Genomic DNA, 21,770 nt, shown 5'->3' on the forward strand with positions numbered 1-21,770 from the left:
AGCAGCAGTGCATAGCACACGCTTCTTGATTAGACCGGGGTTCAAACCCATCATCATCATCAGCCATTTTCAATCCACTGCAGGATGAAGGCCTCTCCAGCAACTTTCCAGTTCTTTCTGTTTTGAGCACTGGCCATCCATTTACTACTCAAAAACTCATGAATTTCATTTATCCATCTCCGCCTTTGTCTTCCAGGTTTTCTTCTAGCTCCTCTTGGGTACCATTCTGTTATTTTCTTAGTCCATCTGTCATCATGTCTTCGAGCTATGTGTCCTGCCCAAGACCATTTTAGTTCTTTAGTTTTGATAAGAATGTCCTTTACTTGAGTTTGCTGCCTAATCCATGTGTTTCTCTTCTTATCTAACAGTCTGATTCCCAATATAATTCGTTCCATTCTTCGCTGTGTAGTTCGTAGCTTCTCTTCCATTCTTTTGGTGAGTGCCCAAGTTTCACTTCCATAAGTCATGGTGGGGAGTATACATTGATTCATTATTTTACGTTTCAGACAAACTGGGATATTGCTCTTCAGTATGTGACTATATTTCCTGAATGCTATCCATCCAAAATTTATTCTTCTCTTGACTTCCAGCCATTTATCATTATTCCAGCTAATAACTTGTCCCAGATAAGTATATGACTCCACCTTTTCAATTACTGCTCCTTCAATCATTATTTCCCTTTCCGTGGCATACTTGTTCATCATTACTTTTGTTTTAGCCATATTCATCTTTAGTCCAAAATCCTTACTAACTGTGCATAACTGATTAAGATTTTCCTCTAATTCTTTGGGATCGTGGCTTATGACCACAATGTCATCTGCAAATCGTAAATGGTTTAGGTACTCTCCGTTCACATTGACTCCTTTCTGCGACCAGTCTAATCTTCTGAAAGCTTCCTCAAGGGCAGCAGTAAACAGCTTCGGAGATAGTGTCTCCTTGTCGAACTCCTTTCTCGATTTTAAATTTGCTACTGTCTTTGTCTAGTCTAATAAAGGATGTAGCACTCTCATATATTTTCTTCAAAATCATAATATATGGAGTATCTATGCCTTGTCTTTCCAGTGCCTGAAACATTGCCTTATGTTGTATAGAGTCAAATGCCTTTTCATAATCCACAAATGCCAGGCATAATGGTGTTTTATATTCATTTGCTTTCTCCATTAGCTGTGATATTACGTGAAGGTGATCCATAGTTGAGAATCCTGTCCTAAAGCCAGCTTGCTCTTTCGGTTGATTCTCATCAAGTATTCTTTCTAATCTGTTAGTAATGACCCTTGTGAACAACTTGTAGATATGGGATAACAAGCTAATTGGTCTATAATTTCCAATTTCTGATTTATCTCCTTTCTTATGCAGCAAAACTATGATTGCATTATTCCACTGCTTAGGCATCACACCTTTTCTAATGCACTTTGTGAAGAGCCTTGCCAGTTTTTGTGTTATGTCTCTTCCTCCCAATTTTAACAACTCTACAGTAACTTCATCTTCCCCCGGGGCTTTCCGATTCTTCATTTTCTTCAATGCATGTTCTACCTCATCAGGAAGAATATCGGGTATGTCGTATGTGTTGCTACTTTGCAATCCATCTTCCCCACTGCTGGTATCACCTCGCTCCTTGTATAATTCTCTATAGTAGTCTTCTGCTATTTGAATTATGCCTTCTCTGCTATTTATAAGTAAACCATCGCTATTCTTCAGTTTCAGTATCATTTGTCTTTCTGTATTACTGCTCATGGCTGCTGATTTAAATCCTTTGTTTTCCCTTAATGCTTGTTCTACTTTTCTTGTGTTAAATCTTCTTATGTCCTCTCTGAGTCTCTTTCTAATGGCTTTGCATAACTCAGTATACTCAATTTTCTCCCTGTCAGTGTTTTTCTTGCTCTTCATTTGTCGTCTTTGGTTCATCATGACAAGTGTTTCTTGACTAATTTTTTCTTCTTTGGATTTTTGTTTCCCTATAGGTTTCTTGGGCTTTATCACTTTCAGAAAGTTGTAATATTCCTCGTCGATATCTTGGTCCTGAGCAGTCTGCAGAAGCTCAAACTTGTTCTTAAGTTCCAGTACATACTGCTTTTTCTCCTCCTCTGTTATTTCAAAGACCTTTGTATTATTTACTCGAGTCAGTTTTTTCCTTTCCTACATCTATATCAAGTGTACATCTTACCATTCTGTGATCACTTCCAACATTTACCTTATTCAGGACGGTAACATCATTCACAATATATCTTCTGTTAGTGAGGATGAAGTCGATTTCATTAGTTGTTAATCCATTTGGACTCTTCCATGTCCACTTTCTGTTCACCCTTTTCTTGAAAAAAGTGTTCATTACTGACATTCCTTGAGATTCTGCAAATTCCACAAGTCTTTCACCTCTTTTATTTCTTTCACCAATTCCAAAATTTCCTATAGTTCCTCTTTCTGCGCTGTTTTGCCTTTTTCCAACCTTAGCATTGAAGTCCCCCATAATAATAGTGTAGTGGGTTTTCTGCTCATCTAGAAGACTCTCAATTTCAGTGTACATTTCTTCAACCTCTTCATCATCATGGCTCGATGTTGGTGCATAAATCATTATAATCTTTAGCTTGTACCTCTTAGAAATCTTGAGTATTAGTCTTGACACCCTTGGTGATGTACTTTTGAATTCCAAAATGTTGTTTTTAAAATCTTTATGGACCAGAAACCCAACTCCACCTTCACTCCTTTCACTGTTTCCATTAGTGTACAGGAGATTTCCACTTGATAAACTTATAAGTGATTCATTTCTTCTTCTTGTTTCAGCCAAACCAATGATATTCCAATTCACATTTTCTAATTCCTTTTCCAGCTCTAATATCCTGTCTTCACCGATGAGTGATCGTACGTTATAACATGCCAGGTTCAATTTCCGTGCATGGCAGCCTGGTCGTACCCAGAGATTCTTAGCACCCTCTGCTTCCACTCTGATCCTCTCGCTGCCGTAAGAGGGAGAGTGAAAGCTGCTGGGGACTGAGGGCCATTTGTATTGTTGTGCTCTCATTGCTGGAGGGTTTGGTCTTTTCCTCTTCACGCTGACCAGGCGTCTTGAAGAGAACCACTCTACACGTTCGTTGCCACCTAAGTGACGTAACAGGGCTTACCATCGAGAAGGTGTGCATGAGTGGATTTTAGGGAGGCAGGCCAACCGGACTTCTCCTAAATCTTCTGTAATAGAGAGATATTGGATCCATCAGTGTTTTAGGCTGAGTGTCTGATAACACACAGGATACCTGTTCCCCTCTAAGCCCCTTTGGTGGTGATGGGTTCAAGCCCATCACCACCAAATACGGAGGATGTGGAAAGGTCAGGGAATGACCACCGCATATCCTGGAGCAATATGGCTTTGTTGCTAATGCTCCTAAAAACCAAACAACAAGAAGCCTGCCCACTCACAGTACCCCAGACAAACATTGCTGACTAAGTGGCACCCAACTGAGAATAAATAGCAGTTTGGGAAGTGCACGAGTAGGCCAACTCATTGTGAAGGGATTCACAATATGAGATATAAAATGCCATTTGATGCCAACTCCATTTAGTTTAATTTATGGTGCTGTACAAAATGATGCTTCACACTAACTGTATGTTAGTTAAAAATATTCCTATATTCCTGAAGACTATTATGGCTTGTTATGACAAAACAATGGTCCTTTTATATACTTTTTTTTAGAAAACTTATAAAAGGGGCATCATTGCATTGCATCTTACATCATGAATCACTTCATGAAGCCAAAAAAAATCTAGTTGCCCCCTCAAACCTCAACACACTGTCAATCTCAGGTAGGTAGTTTATTACAGTGATTGACAAATGCACTGAAAAATTAACTTTCAAAGTCTAGTCTTTTTGTTTTCCCCCAATAGTTTATATTTATGCTCATCCCCTCTAAAGTCACTTTGTGATGCCAATTTACTTTAAACTTCTTCATTGGTGTTTTTTTTTTTTTTTTTTTAAGGCTATCCTCCCAGCAGTTCCCATAATGAATTTCATCCTTGTTCTTGTGAATTTTGGTGAAGTGGCCATTCAGGCCACAGTGCACCAGGTTTTATAGTATTTCTAGTGCATGTGTTTTATTGTGTATTATATTTTGATATATAGTTTGCATCTTGTGTAACTGTAAAATACAAATAATCATGGGGAGCCTACTTGCTCCACTTGTTGTAGACTAATTCCAAGGCTACTTGAATCCTAATTCAAGTAGCCTTTAAGAAGTCCAATCTCAGATGGGAATCAAACATCATATCTAGTTTAGCTGTGGCAAAATTACTACACTGTCAAGCTGGATGCATTGATTTAACTCTGACTTTGACTGAAGTAAAATATCTACCTCTATGACATTGCCACTAGAGTAAACCTGTGAACATGCATCGCATGTCAGATTGCTAATATCTTGCTTGAAATCTTATGTGCTAACACTGAAAAAAGTTCTTCAGGTTGAGTATGTTTTGTACCATGGACTGCATATCCAACAGTTCCTTTCTTAATCCTAGTAGACTTGTTTGTGTCTATTGCTTTGCTATCTGCAGCATCAGCATTACACTCTTCTGGAAAGGGGTGCATTTTGGGATCAAATTATTATTTTTTTTAATTTAATCCAAAAATGCATTTGTTGTTAGTACTTGTGACATGAAAAGTCCAGTACTTGACATGATTAAAGAGCAAAAATTTTGTTATATAGATATATATCAACTACCAATGTAACCAAAGTTGGTAGTAGATATATGTCAACTACTAATGTGACCTGGGTAGTTGATATGTATCTATATAACATTTTTGCTCTTTAATTATATGTCAAATACTAGACATTTCATGTCATGAATGCTCAATGGGGATAAAGGTGATCTAATCTTTAAACCAATGGTGTAAAATTTTCAGTTTACAGCGGACCTTTGGTGCACTATGGCCACAGATGCCGATGTACCTAATAAATCCCCTAATAAATTCTCAGTGAATTCACCCATTCACTGAGAATTACCTGTATGATATTGTAGGATCTTTGAATTTTTTCAAATATAATGCTATTGTGTTGTTGGAAACTTAAAAAGCACATGAGTTGAGTTGAGTAGTTTAAAACTGTAAAACATTCAAGATGAACAAGCAGGACATAAAATATTGTATGCGAATATTGAAATAGAAATTCTTTATAGATATAGGAAAATATATTTTGTTGGTATTATCAAAGTATTTCAATAGTACCTGTGGTCATGGGGTCTTGTCAATAATATACAGGAATTTTGCTAGCAGGGATAAGGAGGTGATTATCCCCTTGTATATGGCAATGGTCAGGCCACAACTTGAGTACTGCATACAGCTCTGGAAGGCTCATTTTAGGAAGGATGTAGAGTTGCTAGAACGAATACAGAGAAGGGCAAGAAGGCTAGTAAGGAGAACAAAGGGGGTGCTCTTATGAAGAAAGGGTTAAGTTCTGCAAATTACAGCGTCTGGAGACTAGGCACTTACGAGGTGATCTGATTGAGGTGTATAAGGCCTCGAATGGATGAGCAGGCTCAATGCTGATGGGATTCTTCCTCTTGCTCAGATTAGAAACCTAAAGGGGGCATAAACTCATATTGAGGAAAGAGATTTGTAGAATAGACATGCAGAAATTTGCCTATAGCCAGCGGGTAGTTGATTGCTGGAACAAACTTCCATCTGTCATTATGGAAGTTGATGCTTAAATAAATTCAAGGAAGAAGTGGATAAATGTTTGGAGCGAATGGATTTGTGAAATGGGAAGGGTTTTTTTATATATTTTTTTTTTGGCTGATGCTGTATAAGCTTGCTTTCTTGCATCATATGTCTCTGCTAATGCTAAATTGTTTCTTACTTGATCTCCATACTTGCATAAAAATGGGAGTCAAAGTTAGGGGAATTTGGCTGCCATTGTCAGTGTTAATCCCCATCAACGTTTTAGATTTATTTTCATATTGCTATTTCACATTCCTTTTTATGGTTCAATAGGATTGTAATTACTATTATAAGAGGTTTTACTAAGGCTGTAAACTAAGTTAATAACATTATGAACATAATTATATAGTATAATATAAAATGTAGCTTGGTAGCAAAATAGTGTAGCACATAATATGTAACATAATCTAGTAATCGTGTGCATTATATTCTTACTTAGCTTGTGAAGTAACTTTAATTTTAAATTAAATTTATACAAGAATCATGCTTCAAACAAGAGCAGCAAAGAAAAAAGCTCAAAGTAGTGGGAATGCTTTGGTTCAGAAGAGAACTGTTGAGGGTAGTTCTCTTGTGAATCATAGCTGTGCTTATTGTAATACTTGTTGCAGCCTTTTTGCAGTTATCTGTAGTGGGTCATGATATGGCCAAGGGGAATGTCCTTGTGCTTTCATTGTAGGACGTAGCCCAGTGGTCAGGAGCGAGAGTGCATAGCACGTGTTCCTTGAGTGGACTGGGGTTCAAGCCCATGACTACTAAATACAATAAATATTTGTATTGGCGATTTATTGTAAACTCTACTGACTTGGTTGTAGTGTCGGAGTATAAACAGGGGGAAAAAAAAGTTATTTATGTGTGAAGATCTTAGGTGCCAAGTCAGCTGTTATAGGAGAGCTCAGTGAACAGGGTAGATACCCACAAAAAGAACAAAGGGGGCCTTTCAAGTGCACATCCACCCAGCGCAATATTGGAGCTTCACTCATGCAACACAATCTTCCTGGCAGAGTTTGCTGATTCCACAGGAAGTGGCTATTGTTGGGGCTCAATTTTCAGGGAAATACAATATGTGCTTTGTAAAAAGGATAGGTCGAATAGGATCTGGGTATATTTGCTTGGGGAAAAACTTGATAATATTGTAGAACAGCTACCATATTTTAAAGGCACAAAAGGTGATGATATTAAAAGTAGATCTACTCAACAAGTAGATCAGGTAACAAGATTTACTCAACAAAGGGGCAATGTTGAGAAATAGTTGAGTTAGGATTGAAAGTGTGTGCAATCCTGCTCAGACACATTGGGGGGAGGAGTATGTGATGAGAGTCTTGTCCATCAATTTGTTCCTGGAGAGTCTGTGCAAGGTTTATATGGCAGAATTTTTCTCAGCATAGTCTGTGCTTATTAATAGGTACACAAAATAGAAAGGTGTGCAAAAATATTTACGGATGCCATCAAGGCAGTTTTAGGTGGGTCAGAAAACTGCTATCTTGGGAGGGGGGGATACACAGACTAATAGGTTAACAGCAGCCGCAGGCAGAGATGAAAAGTAGTGTCATTGATTTTGAGGGGGTTTTCATGGAACAAGCAAATAAACCAGATTTTCCATCTTCAGTAAAAGTTGGCTATTTAAACTGCTGAATTTGGCCTTGCATCCCAAATCCCATACGTGTTGTTTTAAATTCCAGAAATATGACCATTCCCAGCAGGCGTGTAGAGATGATGCCATTTGTCCTATTTGTGGTTCCAAGGAGCATACACAAGAAGATTGTTCAGCCTCAATCCCTATATGGTCCTACTGCAAAGGAAGCCACCCCCCCCCTCTCTTTTTCTAAATCATATGAAATGTGGAAAACTGAAAAGAAAATTCAAAAACAGAAAATAGGACAAAGTCACATATCTTGAGGTATGCAGACAAGTTATGTTGACCATGCCTTATCATTCAAGTATGTGTTGCATACTTGAAGCTCTCGTTCAACAGCAACTCAAACAGATGTATTAATACTGCCCAATGCCTCTCTTGCTAACTGGGTTAAAGCTGCGCTATTAACCACTAGAAAACCTCAAACTAAAATCAGCAAAGCAACCAGTACACCAGTTAGCATCCCAACTGATATTATTAATACTCCAAATCCAGTCTCATCCACTTCCACTCCTCTAGTAGCTTAAAATGCACAGGAACAGAAAGAACTAACTCCTACTAAAGTATAAAAAAAAACTCTTCTCCAACACAGATGATGGATTGCAATAATAACCCCGGGGGCTCACATCTGGTGAGTATGGGCTTGGCAAACCCAGGGTCCTGAGCTGGATATCATCATTCTTCTCTTTCTTGGTGATGTTTTCTACTTCTCTCTCTCTCACTCACACACACACACACACACACACAGGGGGTTACTCGGGAATTTTTTTTTTTTTTTTTTGGCTGGTGCAGCATAAGCCTCAGGCTTCCTTGTACCATATGGCTAATAATAATAATAATAATAACACAACCAATGAAGAAGAATTGCTTGAATTATATGACATGGATACAGGACACCCATTTTTTCTAAAAAAAAAAAAAAAAAAAGATAGATGCAAAAGTGATCGATATAAGCAAATAGTCAATGAAAAACAATATTCGATATAAGATAGATATAAGCAAATAGTCAATGAAAAACAATATTCGATATAAGATAGATATAAGCAAATAGTCAATGAAAAACAATATTCGATATAAGATAGATATAAGCAAATAGTCAATGAAAAACAATATTTGATATAAGATAGATATAAGCAAATAGTCAATAAATAATGGATCACATCCTACAATGGAACTGTAGAGAACTACATAGCAATATTGAAGACATATACAAACTTATCACTCGTTATAACCCAGTAGGCATATGTTTGTGGGAAACCAACTTGACTTCTGAAGTATCTCCTATTAAAAAATTATACAGTCTACAGATGAGACAGAGATTCAACACAAACAACTCATAGAGATGTTGCCATTTTAGTGGAATCAAGAATTCCATCCAAACCCACACTACTTTACATACTCACTTAGAGGCTGTTGCAGTGTGTATTGCTCATAACATCTTATTCAATCTTGTCTCCTTATATCTCCCACCAAATCATATATACACTTTTTTTTTGTTAGTTGTTGGCGCATCGGCTTCTGTGGCCATAATGCACCTCCCAAAGTTTTTGCATTTTACTCTGATCAAAGCCCGAGGCGGGATTCGAACCTGTGATGTGGCCTTTGGGTTGCCAGGCAGGCACTTTACCTACCTGGCTAGCCCGTTCGGCCCATGTATATACTGAAACAGACTTAGATAACCTTAGTATGCAGATACCAACTCCATTCTTTTTACTAGGTGGCTTCATTACACATTGCCCCTTTGCTGATCACATCATATTATTATTATTATTATTATTATCAGTTTATTCAACAAACATATGGACAAGTGAGGAAACTACTTTAGGCAATAATTGATAAGCACAACCTTACTGTACTTAACAATGGTCCCCCATACATATGTTCAGTTTTCCACAGGATCAACCTCTGCCATTGATATATCCATCCATCTTCTGCAGTATTATTTCCTACCATTGATTGGTCACTGAGTAATGACCTCTACAATAGTTTCCGGTCATCTGCCGAATCCAAACAACCACTTCAGAAACTGAAAGTCAAACAAAATGGAAATTTTCCAAATCAGACTGGAATATATGCCACCCATGTTTTACTTGATATCAAAGTTATTGAATCTCAGCACACTGATGATGTAACTGAGTACATAACTCAACAAATACTAGATGCAGCCAAATTTGCTATATTACAATCACATTTAGGAAAATGAAAACATACAAATTACTGGTGGAATACAGAGTGCATCAATGCAAAAAAGGGGAAAAAATGAAGCATGGAACTTGTTCTGCAAATGTTTAACAACTAATAATCTTATCAACTACAAGAGATTTAGGGCCAAAGGACATCACATAAGAAGACAGACAAGAAAAGATTCTTGATCAGGTTTGCATCTACTATAATTGGTACCAAAGATACCAATACCATACTTATTTGGAAAATAATTAAAAAACTCAACAGCAAATCACCACCAGTCTATCTCCTGATTCCTTTGGAATGGACAGGATATATCATCTCCAAGAAATTGCAAATGCAGAAACATTCTCCTAAGTATTTGCGTTGAGTCCTTATGATAAAACCTTTAAAAATACAAAAGTAATAGTTCAGAAATACAAAATAAACTTTAGCACAAATCATTCAATACTGTATGATCAACCATTTACTATGTTGGAGTTAAAATTTTCTCAATTAGCTCAGTTAACAATACACGTGGTCCTGATGGCATATATTATGTCATGCAGAAAAAGTTAAATAAAAACACCTTTCATTCCTTACAGTTTTTCTTTAACTAAATCCTTTCCGCATGCCACTCAGTTGTACTGGCTTACCCCAAACCAGGAAAAGATCAAACACATCCACAGAATTACTGACTGATTTCTCAAACTAACTTGACTTAAGTGGTATCTGGAATTTTAATCACTGATGAGCAAAAATCAGCATGGTTTTTGGATAAACAGCCTCCTTGGGTCTTATGGTAAAAGTTGAGGCAAATATTTGGAATGTCTTCATTAAAAATGAACACCTGTTTTGTTTTTTATTATGAAAACCCCAAACACGAGAGGTATTAGAACCTATAGTACTTAGTACTGTGCATGGGTTGGAGGATGAGAAGATGAAAGAAGATATTTGTTGACATTAGACTTGAAGTTTTGTAGATTGTTATTTTCAGGAAATACATATGAAGGAAGGTGGTTCCAGAAAACAGAAGTGGAATGAATAAACGAGGAAGAAAAAAAGTTGGTTCCGTGAGTTTGAAGTTGTACAGTAAAAGGATGTTGACTGGTTGTGGCATGTGTTTGGACTACTTTGGAAGAGAGAGAGCAGGGATCGTAGAAGCCAATTCAGAAGAAGAGTGCCCATGGAAGTTCTACAGAAAAAGCCATTTAGCAGAAACAATGTCTGTGAGACAGAGAGTAGAGAGACTCTATTAGAGATGAGTCATTAATTAACCTAACTGCCATTTTTTGAATGGAATCTGGAAGCCATAGAGAGATTTTGGGGGCACTGCCCCAGATGTGGGAACAATATTCCATGGTAGAGCAGATTTGCCATTTGTACAAAGTGAATAGCTGTTTGAAAGAAAAGTAATGCCAAGAGCAAAAGAGAAAACCCAGTTTTTTAGATGCAGAGGAAGCAATATTAGTAATGTGCTTATGCCAAGAGAGATTAGAAGTCAGGGTAATCCCCAATAGAAATATATGATCTTGCCTAGAAATTGGAGCGTCATCGAAGATAAGCGTAGGAGCAGAAGAATACTTTTTGTGAGATATGAGACAGGACTGAGTTTTAGAAGGATTAAAATCAACTAAGTTATCCTTGTCCCTCTGTAGAAATAGCTGGAGATCAGCAATTTAAGGAATTGGTAGTGGATATTTGATAAGTTGAAGCTGTTTGAGCAGGCAAGGTTTCTTAAACTGGAAGGTGGAATGCAATGTGCTTTCATCAGAAAAATTTTGGATAAGATTTCTGGTCAATGGAAGAATGTTATTAATATACAATGGTAGAAAGAACTGAACCTTGGGGAACACCAGCATTGGTGGAGAAGTTAGAAGACAGAGAGCCATCTACCATCACCTGCAGTGAGCAGTCAGAGAGAAAACTGGATACCCAATTATAAAAAACAGTTGGCAAACCATAATATGGAAGTTTATTTAGAAGACCTTTATGCCAAACACAATCAAAAGCCTTTGCAATGGTATGTCTCTATATCCAAAAGGCATTTGACACCACTTTGTGTTTTGGTGATCTACACATACTTGGACTACGAGTACATTTGTCAGTTCTAATACCGAGCTTGCTACAAACCCGTACTTTTAAGGTTTGTTATCAAAATGCCTTCTCTCAATCTTTCAATAAAGAAAGAGTCCCACAGGGCTGTGTTCTTGGTGCTACACATTTTTCCATCAGAATAAACCAAATGACAAAAGACATTCCTGCTACTGAAATGTATCTATATGCTGATAACTGCTATCTCATGCCAGTCTCAAAACGTGAACTGTATTGAATGACAACTCCAATGTTTGAATCAATAAAATAGCGCAATGGATGTCACAGAATGGCTGTCGCCTCTTTGAACAGAAAACTAATGCAGTACATTTTTGTGAAAAAATGCAAGTTATATCCCGAACCTGAATCATAACCGAGAACTCATCCTATCGTGCTCTTTCATAGTATTTGTTTCCTAGATCTAACTCTAGATAGTAAGCTCAACTTCCTGAAACACATAATGAAGATCCAAACTACCTGCCAGAAAAAGATGAATAGCCTTAAAGTAATACCAGCTATGATATGAGGTACCAATAGGTATACCCTACTTAATTTGTACTGCATACTCATTAGATCTGGACTGGACTATGGTGCTCCTGTATATGATTATACTAGAAAGAGTGCCCTTGAATGGCTTAATCCAGTTCATTCTGCTTTGTGGACACCCTTGGAGATATCTCCAAGAGCATCCATAAGGCAGATATCTCCTGTTCAAAGCTTATTACTATAGTAATAAGCCTAAAGAAAATAAACTGGCAGGATAAAGGCTGCAAGAGCTAATAGAACTCTGGAATGTTCAGTTACATAACATAGTCCGAGAAACATCTGAACCAGATCCTCCATGGGCTGTATACTCACCATTTTGTGATAACTATTTATGTAAATCAGAAAAGCAATCTGTAGCACATATGAATATCAAACAATTTCATGTAATACAAACTCCCATTGTATGCAGATATATACAGATGGATCGAAAACAGAAATGGCTTTAGGAAATGGCCCTACATCCCAGTAGAATGCAATGTGTACACTGCTGAACTGTGCACAATTAAATTAGCCCTTGATCATATTATCAGTGTTTCTCTAGCTCCACAGATCATAATTTATGCAGACTCCCTGAGTACTGTAACTGCATTATAATGCAAATACCGACCTTCTCACCCTGTTATGAAACAAATCTAATCTTGGTTGATTAGATTTATGCAACTTCCCAAACAGTGAAATTCTGTTAGATTCCAGGGCACACTGGAATTCCAGGAAATGAAAAGGCAGATGAAGCCACCAAACACCCCACCAGCCAGTATTAAACACAAGCACAGGCTCTGTATTCAGATTATAAGCCTCTCATCCAACAAGCATGCCACAATCAGTGGAAGAACCTATATCAATCACAGACAAACAACTCTTGCAATTTAAACATGAGCCACAACTGTGAAATTCAAGTTTTTGAAAAAATCGACATGAAGCAATTGTTCTTGCTCTAACATGAATTGGTCACACCCATCTGATGCATCTTTCTGCTTGCAGATGAAAATCCTCCACAGTGTGTTCACTACCACGCCTTGTTAACCACGAACCACATTCTTATAGAGTGCCCTTATTACCATTCCAACAGGACTGCAGCCTTCAAATATTTATCAACTTTATCTGAATTGTTAACACCACATCACCTCATAGGAAACAATGCCAACTCGACAGAATTCTACAGTTATGTAAATTGAATTCACTTATATGATTGTTTTTAATTAACTCTCCATATCAGTTTCTATCAGTAAGATAATGAAAAAGCACAATATGATCAGTGCAGCCCTTGCATCATTAAACCAAACATTAAGTTAGTCCATCAATGATTGAGACTTGAAAATTAAACCATCTATACAGCAAGCAATGATTTTGAACAATCAGTTCGAACAAGGATTTTGAACAATCTTGATGCTAAGAAAGCTACAGGACCTGATCGTATTTCTCCACTTGTTCTCAAAACCCATGCTCCTTGGCTTTATCTAGAAACCTATCTGATCAATGATTACCAGTATGGATTCCATCAGTGGTGTTGATCCACTGGCGATTAGGGCTCACAATACTGGTCAAAATCTTAATACCGGGATACTGGTATTCCAAAAAAAAAAAAAAAAACATTTTTCACAATAAATTTTGATGACAATTAGGTGCAATAAAGTGAGGAAAAAGCAAGTAATTATTTGAATTCACATTTTAAATCAAACTTTTATTACAATAATAAATATTCTAGCAAAAATTATTAAACATATAGTTATTTTAAAAACAAAAAAATAAGCATCCACACTGCCGCCCCGATTAAAGTGAGCTCTTAAGAAACTTAATAGTGTTATCGTTTAAACTGGATCTGATTTTGGTACATATTTAATTAGCAACAGAAAACGTCCTTCTGGATTCTGTGCTGATTGGTGCTATTGTCCTGAGATAGTCATAGACGAGTTGCATGGTCACTTGCTTAAAAGGCCTTTAATTCCAAACTGGCAGCCATATGCTGCATGTAGCCCTCGATATTTGTTGTTTACTCCCCACCCCCTCCAAGTGTTGTCAACTTTTACAAGTTAACATTGTTAAATGAATATGAAAGTAATGGTAAATAGTGATGTTTAAAGGAGACATTAATATAAAATTCATAAATTATACTAATCTTCATAAATGTTGTTGATCATGAGATCACTTATTTTTTCAAGGAGAACACGATGATATTTAATATTCCATTTTCCATTCAGTAATGTCACACTGGTTAGGCTTGCAAGTTGCTGAGAACAGCTTGCAAGCAGTTCTGAGTTTGAAACCCCTGGTCTAAAACAACTAGCAGTTAATGGATTTCCTCCATTACTATGAGGGGGGAAAGGAAGAAATAGTAATAGTATGAAAACTGGATGTCAGAGATTTCTCTTCTTAGGAATTGACTAGCTATAGTCAAATTTCTATGCCAGAGGAAAAACTAAAGGAATAAAATGTATATAGGCAACATAAAACAGGAATTAACTGTTTTAAAGGTTTTGGAATAACCAAAACAAAGTAATATCATCATGATGCAACTTGTTAATATCAAAACTATTTAGGACTCTTCAAATCACTTTCTTCCAAAAAATCAAAGGTGGAGTTATTTGGAGGTGTGTTTATAGGGAGAAGAATTTTCAATATAGAAGTTAGAAGAAATGTAAGATCCTGGATTGTTAGCTTTGTGTTTATATGAAGGTACAGTGAACTGATGGTAGTAGTGGCATGTGATGCAAGAAAGCAAGTGTATGAGCTTATGCAGCATCAGCCAAAAAAAAAAAAAAAAAAAATCACACCATTCCCCCCAAATGCCTGTCTAGTTCCTCCTTAAATTTATTTAACCTATCAACTTCCACAACGACAGGAATTAACCACCCGCTGGCTAAAGGCAAATTTCCGCACATCTATTCTACCTCTGTCTTTTCTTAATTTGAATTTATGCCCCCTTAGGTTCGTAATCTGAACAAGTGGAAGGATCCCATCAGAATTCAGCATGCTCAACCCATTCAAGGCCTTATACACCTCAATCAGTTCACTGCACAGGTACTTTTTAATTTGCAGAACTTAAGCCTCTCTTGGTAAGAGGATCCCTTCATTCCCCTCACCAATCTTGTTGCCCTTCTCTGTACATGCTCAAGCAAATCTACATCCTTCCTAAAATGAGGCCTCCAGACCTGTATGCAGTACTCAAGGCGCGGCCTGACCATTGCCTTATACAGAGGGACTATCATCCGTCTCTCTGCTAGCAAAATTCCTATATATCATTGACAAAACCTCATGATCTGCCCTGGCAGCCTGTCTGCATTGCTCAGAAAACTTCATATCTAACTGCACAATTACTCCCAGGTCTTTTCCAATTTTTAACACCTTAAGTATAGTACCACACAGTTGGTACGTTTTTCTGGGGTTACTTCTACCCACATGCAGTACTTTGCATTTGTAAAGGTTAAACTTCAGTTGCCACTTCTTAGCCCATCTGCCCAAATTATCTAGATCCTGTTGCAGTAGCACACTGCCATTACTGTCATTAACAACCCTGCAAACTTTGACACTAAGCCTGATATACCTTCATCAATATCATTGATAAATATACAAAACAACAGTGGACCCAAAACCGAACCCTGTGGGACTCCACTAATAACATTAGTCCACGAAGAGCAGCACCCATTAATTACCACCCTCTGTCTTCTCCCACTCAACCATCCTTTTATCCATTGTAGCAACTTACCCTTAATACCATTCTGCTCCAATTTGTACAATAGTCTTCCATGTGCAACAGTGTCAAAAGCTTTCCTGAAATCCAAATATATGATATCAAAATTATTTTTTGCATCCAGTTCCTTTGTAACCACATCACAAATTTGTCAGACAAGACTTTCCCTTAACAAACCCATGCGTGTCTGAATTATTGCTGCAGTCTTGTCTAGATGATCCTGTAATGCATCTTTAACTAGTGACTCCATTATTTTACTCGGAACAGAAGTTAAACTAACTGGTCTGTAATTACTCGGGTCACCCTTCGATCCCCCTTTGTGAATTGGGGATACATTTGCACAACTCCAGTCCGTGGAGACCTCCCCTGAGTACAAGGATGCTCTCATAATTATGGCTAAGGGTTTGCTTAGTTGCTTTGCTGCCTCCTTTAATATAACTGGATAGATCCCATCCACCCCAGGTGCCTTTCTTATGTTTAATTTCTCCTCCACTTTGCTCCCAGTTATTACAAAATCATTAAGCACCCTGCTACAATTTGATAACCTTCTGCCATTTTCAAACCTTAATAACTCCTCATGTGTGAATGTAGATGCAAAATACTCATTCAGTTTGTTTGCTATCTGAGCAAGATCATCAACAGCCGAACCATCGATATCCAGTGGACCAATCAGATTCATCCACTTCCTTTTAGAGTTAATATAAGTAAAGAAATCCTTGCTGTTTTTCTTAGCATCTTTTGCCAAAGATTTCTCGTAATCTACCTTCGCCTCCCTAACCTCCTTTGTGACCTGATTACAGACTAGCTTATATCTGCCATAGGCTTCTGAGTCGCTTGATAATTTATATGCATCCCATGCATTTTTCTTCTCTGTCATGAGCCTCATTTGATATCAAATGATATCAAATGGATATCATTTGATAACCATTTAGGCCTAAACCTTGAACAATATTTCTTATATGAAGGTTCACTTTACCTTCATATAAATGAATGTATGTAAGAGAAATAAGAATGTGCAGTGCAGAAGTTGGAACGTCTAGCTCAATGTCATCTAGTTGCAATATACTTTTGTTCTTCTCCTAAACAGGGAGAGAGGGAGAATGAATTTGTGATGTATGGTTGAGAGTGAAGTCAGAGAATATGAATCAGTAATACAGTATATGCAAAATGTAATGTTAGTGGTAAATAATAACATAATTTTCTTATCTCTTATTTTTATAACTTGAGGACTTAATTAGTGTATATATATATATATATATATATGAGTTATTGAAAACAAGTGATTAAAATATTTTTAAAAAAAATGCATAATTTGACTTCCATTTTAAAAAAAAAGTACTTCCTATAAACAGAAATGTGATTAATTTCTTTCAAATGTTAGATATCTTAGAAATATTGCTAATAATATTACATAATTATTGCATGATAAGTATTTATTTTACCAAACGGTAAATCTAAATAAACTCTTCTGTATTTTAAATGACTCCTCTACTAATTTTTTTAGGAATCTTTTCCTCATCTGTGGATACCTATCTCCAATTTTTGTCTTAATTATTTTCTCACTCTTAATTAGTACTGCATCAGTATGGCGATTTGATCGGATTATGGCAACCTCAGATCTCTTCATATGGTGGTCTTTTAGAAGTCCAAGTAAGTTTTAAGATATTTTGTTATTCTTCTTAGTCAAATGAAACTAGTATGTTTTTCCCTATAAAGTTTAAAAGGAATATGGACAGCTACATTTTTTTTAAATTACATTACTGTTTTTTATTTATAATTATGAGAGCATAATATGTTGAAGTAGTGTATTGAATATAACTATCGAATGCAGGAATAGCAAAAGAAACAATTGGATATTGGCTTTTGAAAGAAATAGTAGGTACCCTTTGATTTTCAACAAATATAAAAAGAGAAAACCACTCTTTTATTAAATAACTTAAAGAATGATATGAAACTTTTAAGAAATAGTTTTTGTTCTAGTTATGTTTATACTAGCTATTAACAAGTTACTAACGTTGATATTCATGAGGCTGATACAACTAATATATTTTGAAAAGTTAAATATTTCCATAGAAAAAAGAAAAGCTCAGCTGATTGAATGCAGTCAGTTAGTGGGATGTGTACAGTTGTCACAAAGCGTTACATATAATGAGCATTGGAAGAGTCCAGAATATTTAGGGACTCATGATTATTGGTGCAAGGTGAGAAGATGTGGCTATTTACAGGGTATCAAGAATGGTAGACAAGGAGCAAAACAGTCAGCTTGCATAAAACTTCTGTAGCAAAACTGACAGTGGATGAATAGGATGACAGGTAACTAAGCAGTTCATGCAGACCAATAGGATGAACACATGGCGAGTATGTCTAACTCATGTGATCCCCACCTGACTACACATTACTGACGCGCGCGCATGTGTGTGTGTGTGTTGACAACCACATACCCATGTCACTGCTCTTTGGCTGTGATGGCACCTTCCAGCAGAATAATGCACTATGCCAGTAGGGCAGGAATGGGTTGCTGAAAACTTTGCTCTCCTCCAGTGGCCTCCCAATTCCCTGACTGGAACTCCATTTAACATCTATGGGATGTTGCCTGTTTGACAACATCTCACAGATGTTTACTATATCAAATTGCCACTCTCCTGTGCAGGACAATTATGAGATGTTAGACATATGAGGGATGGTCAATAAGTATTTATCCTCATTTAGAAATATGTGAATTAGGAATTTGAAACATGCTGGCAATTTCCCATCTATAAATTTTTAGATGGTAAATTGCCATATATTTTTCCTATCTATAAATAAAGCTCTTTCAGGCCTCTTAAATAGAACTCTTCACTCTAAGCAGAAATCCAGGCTTCCACTTCATTGATTTCCTCCTATCTGTGTACAGCTGTCACAAAATATTACATATAATGAGCATTGGAAGAGTCCAGAATATTTAGGGACTCTCAGCAAATCATGATTATTGGTGCAAGGTGAGGAAATGTGGCTATTTACAGTGCATCAGGAATGGCAGACAAGGTTATGTGTGTGGAATCTGTGGCTGTGGAATGGTTTCTTAATTTTAGTGAAGAAGAAGACTGAAGGTGAGACATCAAGAAAATAGGTGGATTCTGCCCTTTTTTGAAGCCACACCCAATTGCAAAGTCTACTGCGAGAGCAGCTCTGTCAGCCAGGAGACGGACCTTTGGATAGCTTCCTGCATCTCTTCACTCTGAACTTTCCCAGGAGGTTTCTGTAGTACTTTCTAGTGATGCTGTTGCCTTTTTGGAAGGTAATCTATAAGGATGATACCTTTCAGAGTCCCAGTTGCAGATGAATCGAACAGATAATGTTCATCTATCTTTACTGAAGAGAGACCCTTCATGCTGAGAAGAGGCTATGCAAATGAGGCTGAGTTATATATGAAATTAGTCATTTCATAATTACAGATAACTGTTTATTAGAAAAACTTTTGAGCATAAAGGCAACTAAGGCTCCTGGAGTTGATGGCAGTAATCTTGAGGGAGGCCACCAGGGAGTGTATTGAACCATTGAAGTTAATTGTGAGGGTGTTGTTGGACTAGGGAGAGATTCCTCTGGATTGGAGAAGTGCCAATGTATAACCAGTACATAACAGCAGTTCTAAGACTGAAGTTAGTAACTACAGCCCAGTTAGTTTGCTGTCAGCGGTAGGGAAAATCTTAGAGGCAATGATTAAGAGAGCAATCAGAGACATTTAGATAGATATGGCATTCTGAATAATAATGAATAACACACAACATGGTTTTGTTAAGGGAAATTCATGTTTAACTAATTTAGTAGGCTATTTTGACATAGTTACTCATGAGCTGGATGTAGGGAACAATTTCGACATAGTTTATTTGGATTTTAGCAAGGCATTTGACTCGGTCAATCATGAGAGGTTACTGTATAAACTGGGACATGTTGGGATTACTAGAAATATTCTAAGATGGATTGTTGGGTGGCTACAGGACAGATGGCAGTGTTGTCATTAATGTATATTCTTCAGATTGGGTGTAAAGTCAGAAGTGGTGACCACTGTTGTTTCTGATTTTTATAAATGACATCAGTGATGGGATAGAACGTGTGATGTCAAAATTTGCAGATGACATAAAGATTGGTAGATAATGATCAGTACCAAGCAGTGCTCCTTCAGGATGACTTGAACAAGCTGCAAGAATGGTCAGAAAAGTGGCAGCCATGTTTTAATGCAGCAAAATGCAAGGGGAATAGAAACCCCAAAATAAATTATACACTTGGTGGGGCTGAATTAAAAACAGTAGAGGAAGAAAGGATCTGGGAGTTATAATTCAGGCACATATAATGTTTTTTGAGCAGTGTAAACAGGAAGCGAAGAAAGCCATGGTTTCGTATCGAACATTATCCAGTAGGGATGTGGAGGTCATAGTCCCACTGCATAAAGCAGTTGTAAGACCACATTTGGAATACTGTGTTCAAATATGGAGACCTCATCTGAAAAAAGACATTGAGCTTCTTGAAAGGGTCCAATGACAGGCAACTCACATGGCGAGATCGGCAAATGAGTGACCATATGAGGAAAGACTCCGAATATGTGGGCTTTAGAGCTTGGCAACCAGGCACCTTAGACGTGACCTGATTGAGGTTTATAAGGCACTGAGAGGGGTTAGTAAAATGATTGAAGGCAGGATTTTCACTGTTATAAAGAATTCCAGAACTAGGAGCCATAAATTCAAATTACAGCGGAAGAGATTTAGATTACATTGTACGAAGTTTTCTTTTAGCCAGCAAGTTGTTGATTGTTAGAACAGGTTGCATTTGCAGGTAGTTAAGGCCGACGGTTTGAATAAAAAGGTCAACTTGATTGTCACTTATGTAAGGAGGAAAGCAAATAATTTATATTTTCTTATCTACTGTTTTTTTTTTTTTTTTTTTTTTTTTCTCCGCCAGTGCAGCAAAACCATTATTTGCTCATCTGTTTTGTTTCTGGTACATTGTAAAGTACCCAGTATTCATCCATTGGCCCAGTTCAGTCAAAAAAGATCAAAGTTCTCTCTCTCTCTCTCTCTCTCTCTCTCTCTCTCTCTCTCTCTCTCTCTCTCTCTCTCTCTCTCTCTCTCTCTCTCTACAAAGCTCTAACAGATGTGAAGAACACTCTTTCCTATGGAGCTTTTGAGGAAGTGTCAACAATTCAGGAACCCATCAGGCTGCCACCTTAGGCACGTGCCAAACGCTTGCATTATGGTGAAAATAGACCCATAGCTAATGTGTTCACTTCATTTGCTATAAAATTTATAGTCACATGTCTGTCTTCAAGGATTATCTATTCCACCTTAGCTACATTGGCAGGGTCTGTGGCTGAGATGGGTCTTCTTTCTGTTTGATCATCATGCACACTGGTTTTGTCTGCACCCGAACTATCTTTTCCAATTTTTCACAGTCTCATATGATGGGTAGTCCTCTCCATATATAGCTTTCATCTCCTCATAGATTTGTTTTGCATCATTTGCCTTGCAAATGAAGAAATTTTATAACAGATCAGACCTTAACCTTTTCTAGCATACCACCTCTTGTATTAATGACTCTAGTTCAGTAATTGAAGGAACTAACGTAATTATACGCGACTATTAAGAACTTATCAGGGGTTATCCCCTTGCTACAATAAACCGAATTAGGGTACAAGCTAAGGATAGGATACAAAATACTATACCAACCACCAATAGTAATATCAAAAAATACTTTATTTCTGTTCCATATGTTGAACAGTGGCACAAACAGCTTAACAGATTCTTTAAAGATACCGAATTTAAAATTGTAGCCAGGCCAATATGGAAATTTCACAATATACTGAACAATCGCTCAGTCCTTTCCTCATTCGCAACACAAATTAATGACCTGGTATACAACATTTCTTGCGGTGATTGCAACTCGTCTTATCAGGGTTCGACTTGTTTTCCTTTGAA

General features: G+C 37.1%; 1 protein-coding gene across 1 annotated transcript in view; it reads left to right on the forward strand.

The window, feature by feature from the left end:
- The window catches only part of LOC150078926 (F-box only protein 31-like), a 94,584-nt gene that overhangs the window by 11,345 nt on the left and 61,469 nt on the right, over positions 1-21,770 (forward strand). Inside the window, exon 3 of the mRNA XM_090382890.1 lies at positions 17,396-17,472. Within this exon, the coding sequence (XP_090239016.1) occupies positions 17,396-17,472 (77 nt within the window). The remainder of the gene's footprint in view (positions 1-17,395; positions 17,473-21,770) is intronic.

This window comes from Mastigoproctus giganteus, chromosome 10 (genome assembly GCF_048544385.1).
Source record: "Mastigoproctus giganteus isolate SK-2022 chromosome 10, ASM4854438v1, whole genome shotgun sequence".
In the NCBI taxonomy this organism is placed as follows: domain Eukaryota; kingdom Metazoa; phylum Arthropoda; class Arachnida; order Uropygi; family Thelyphonidae; genus Mastigoproctus; species Mastigoproctus giganteus.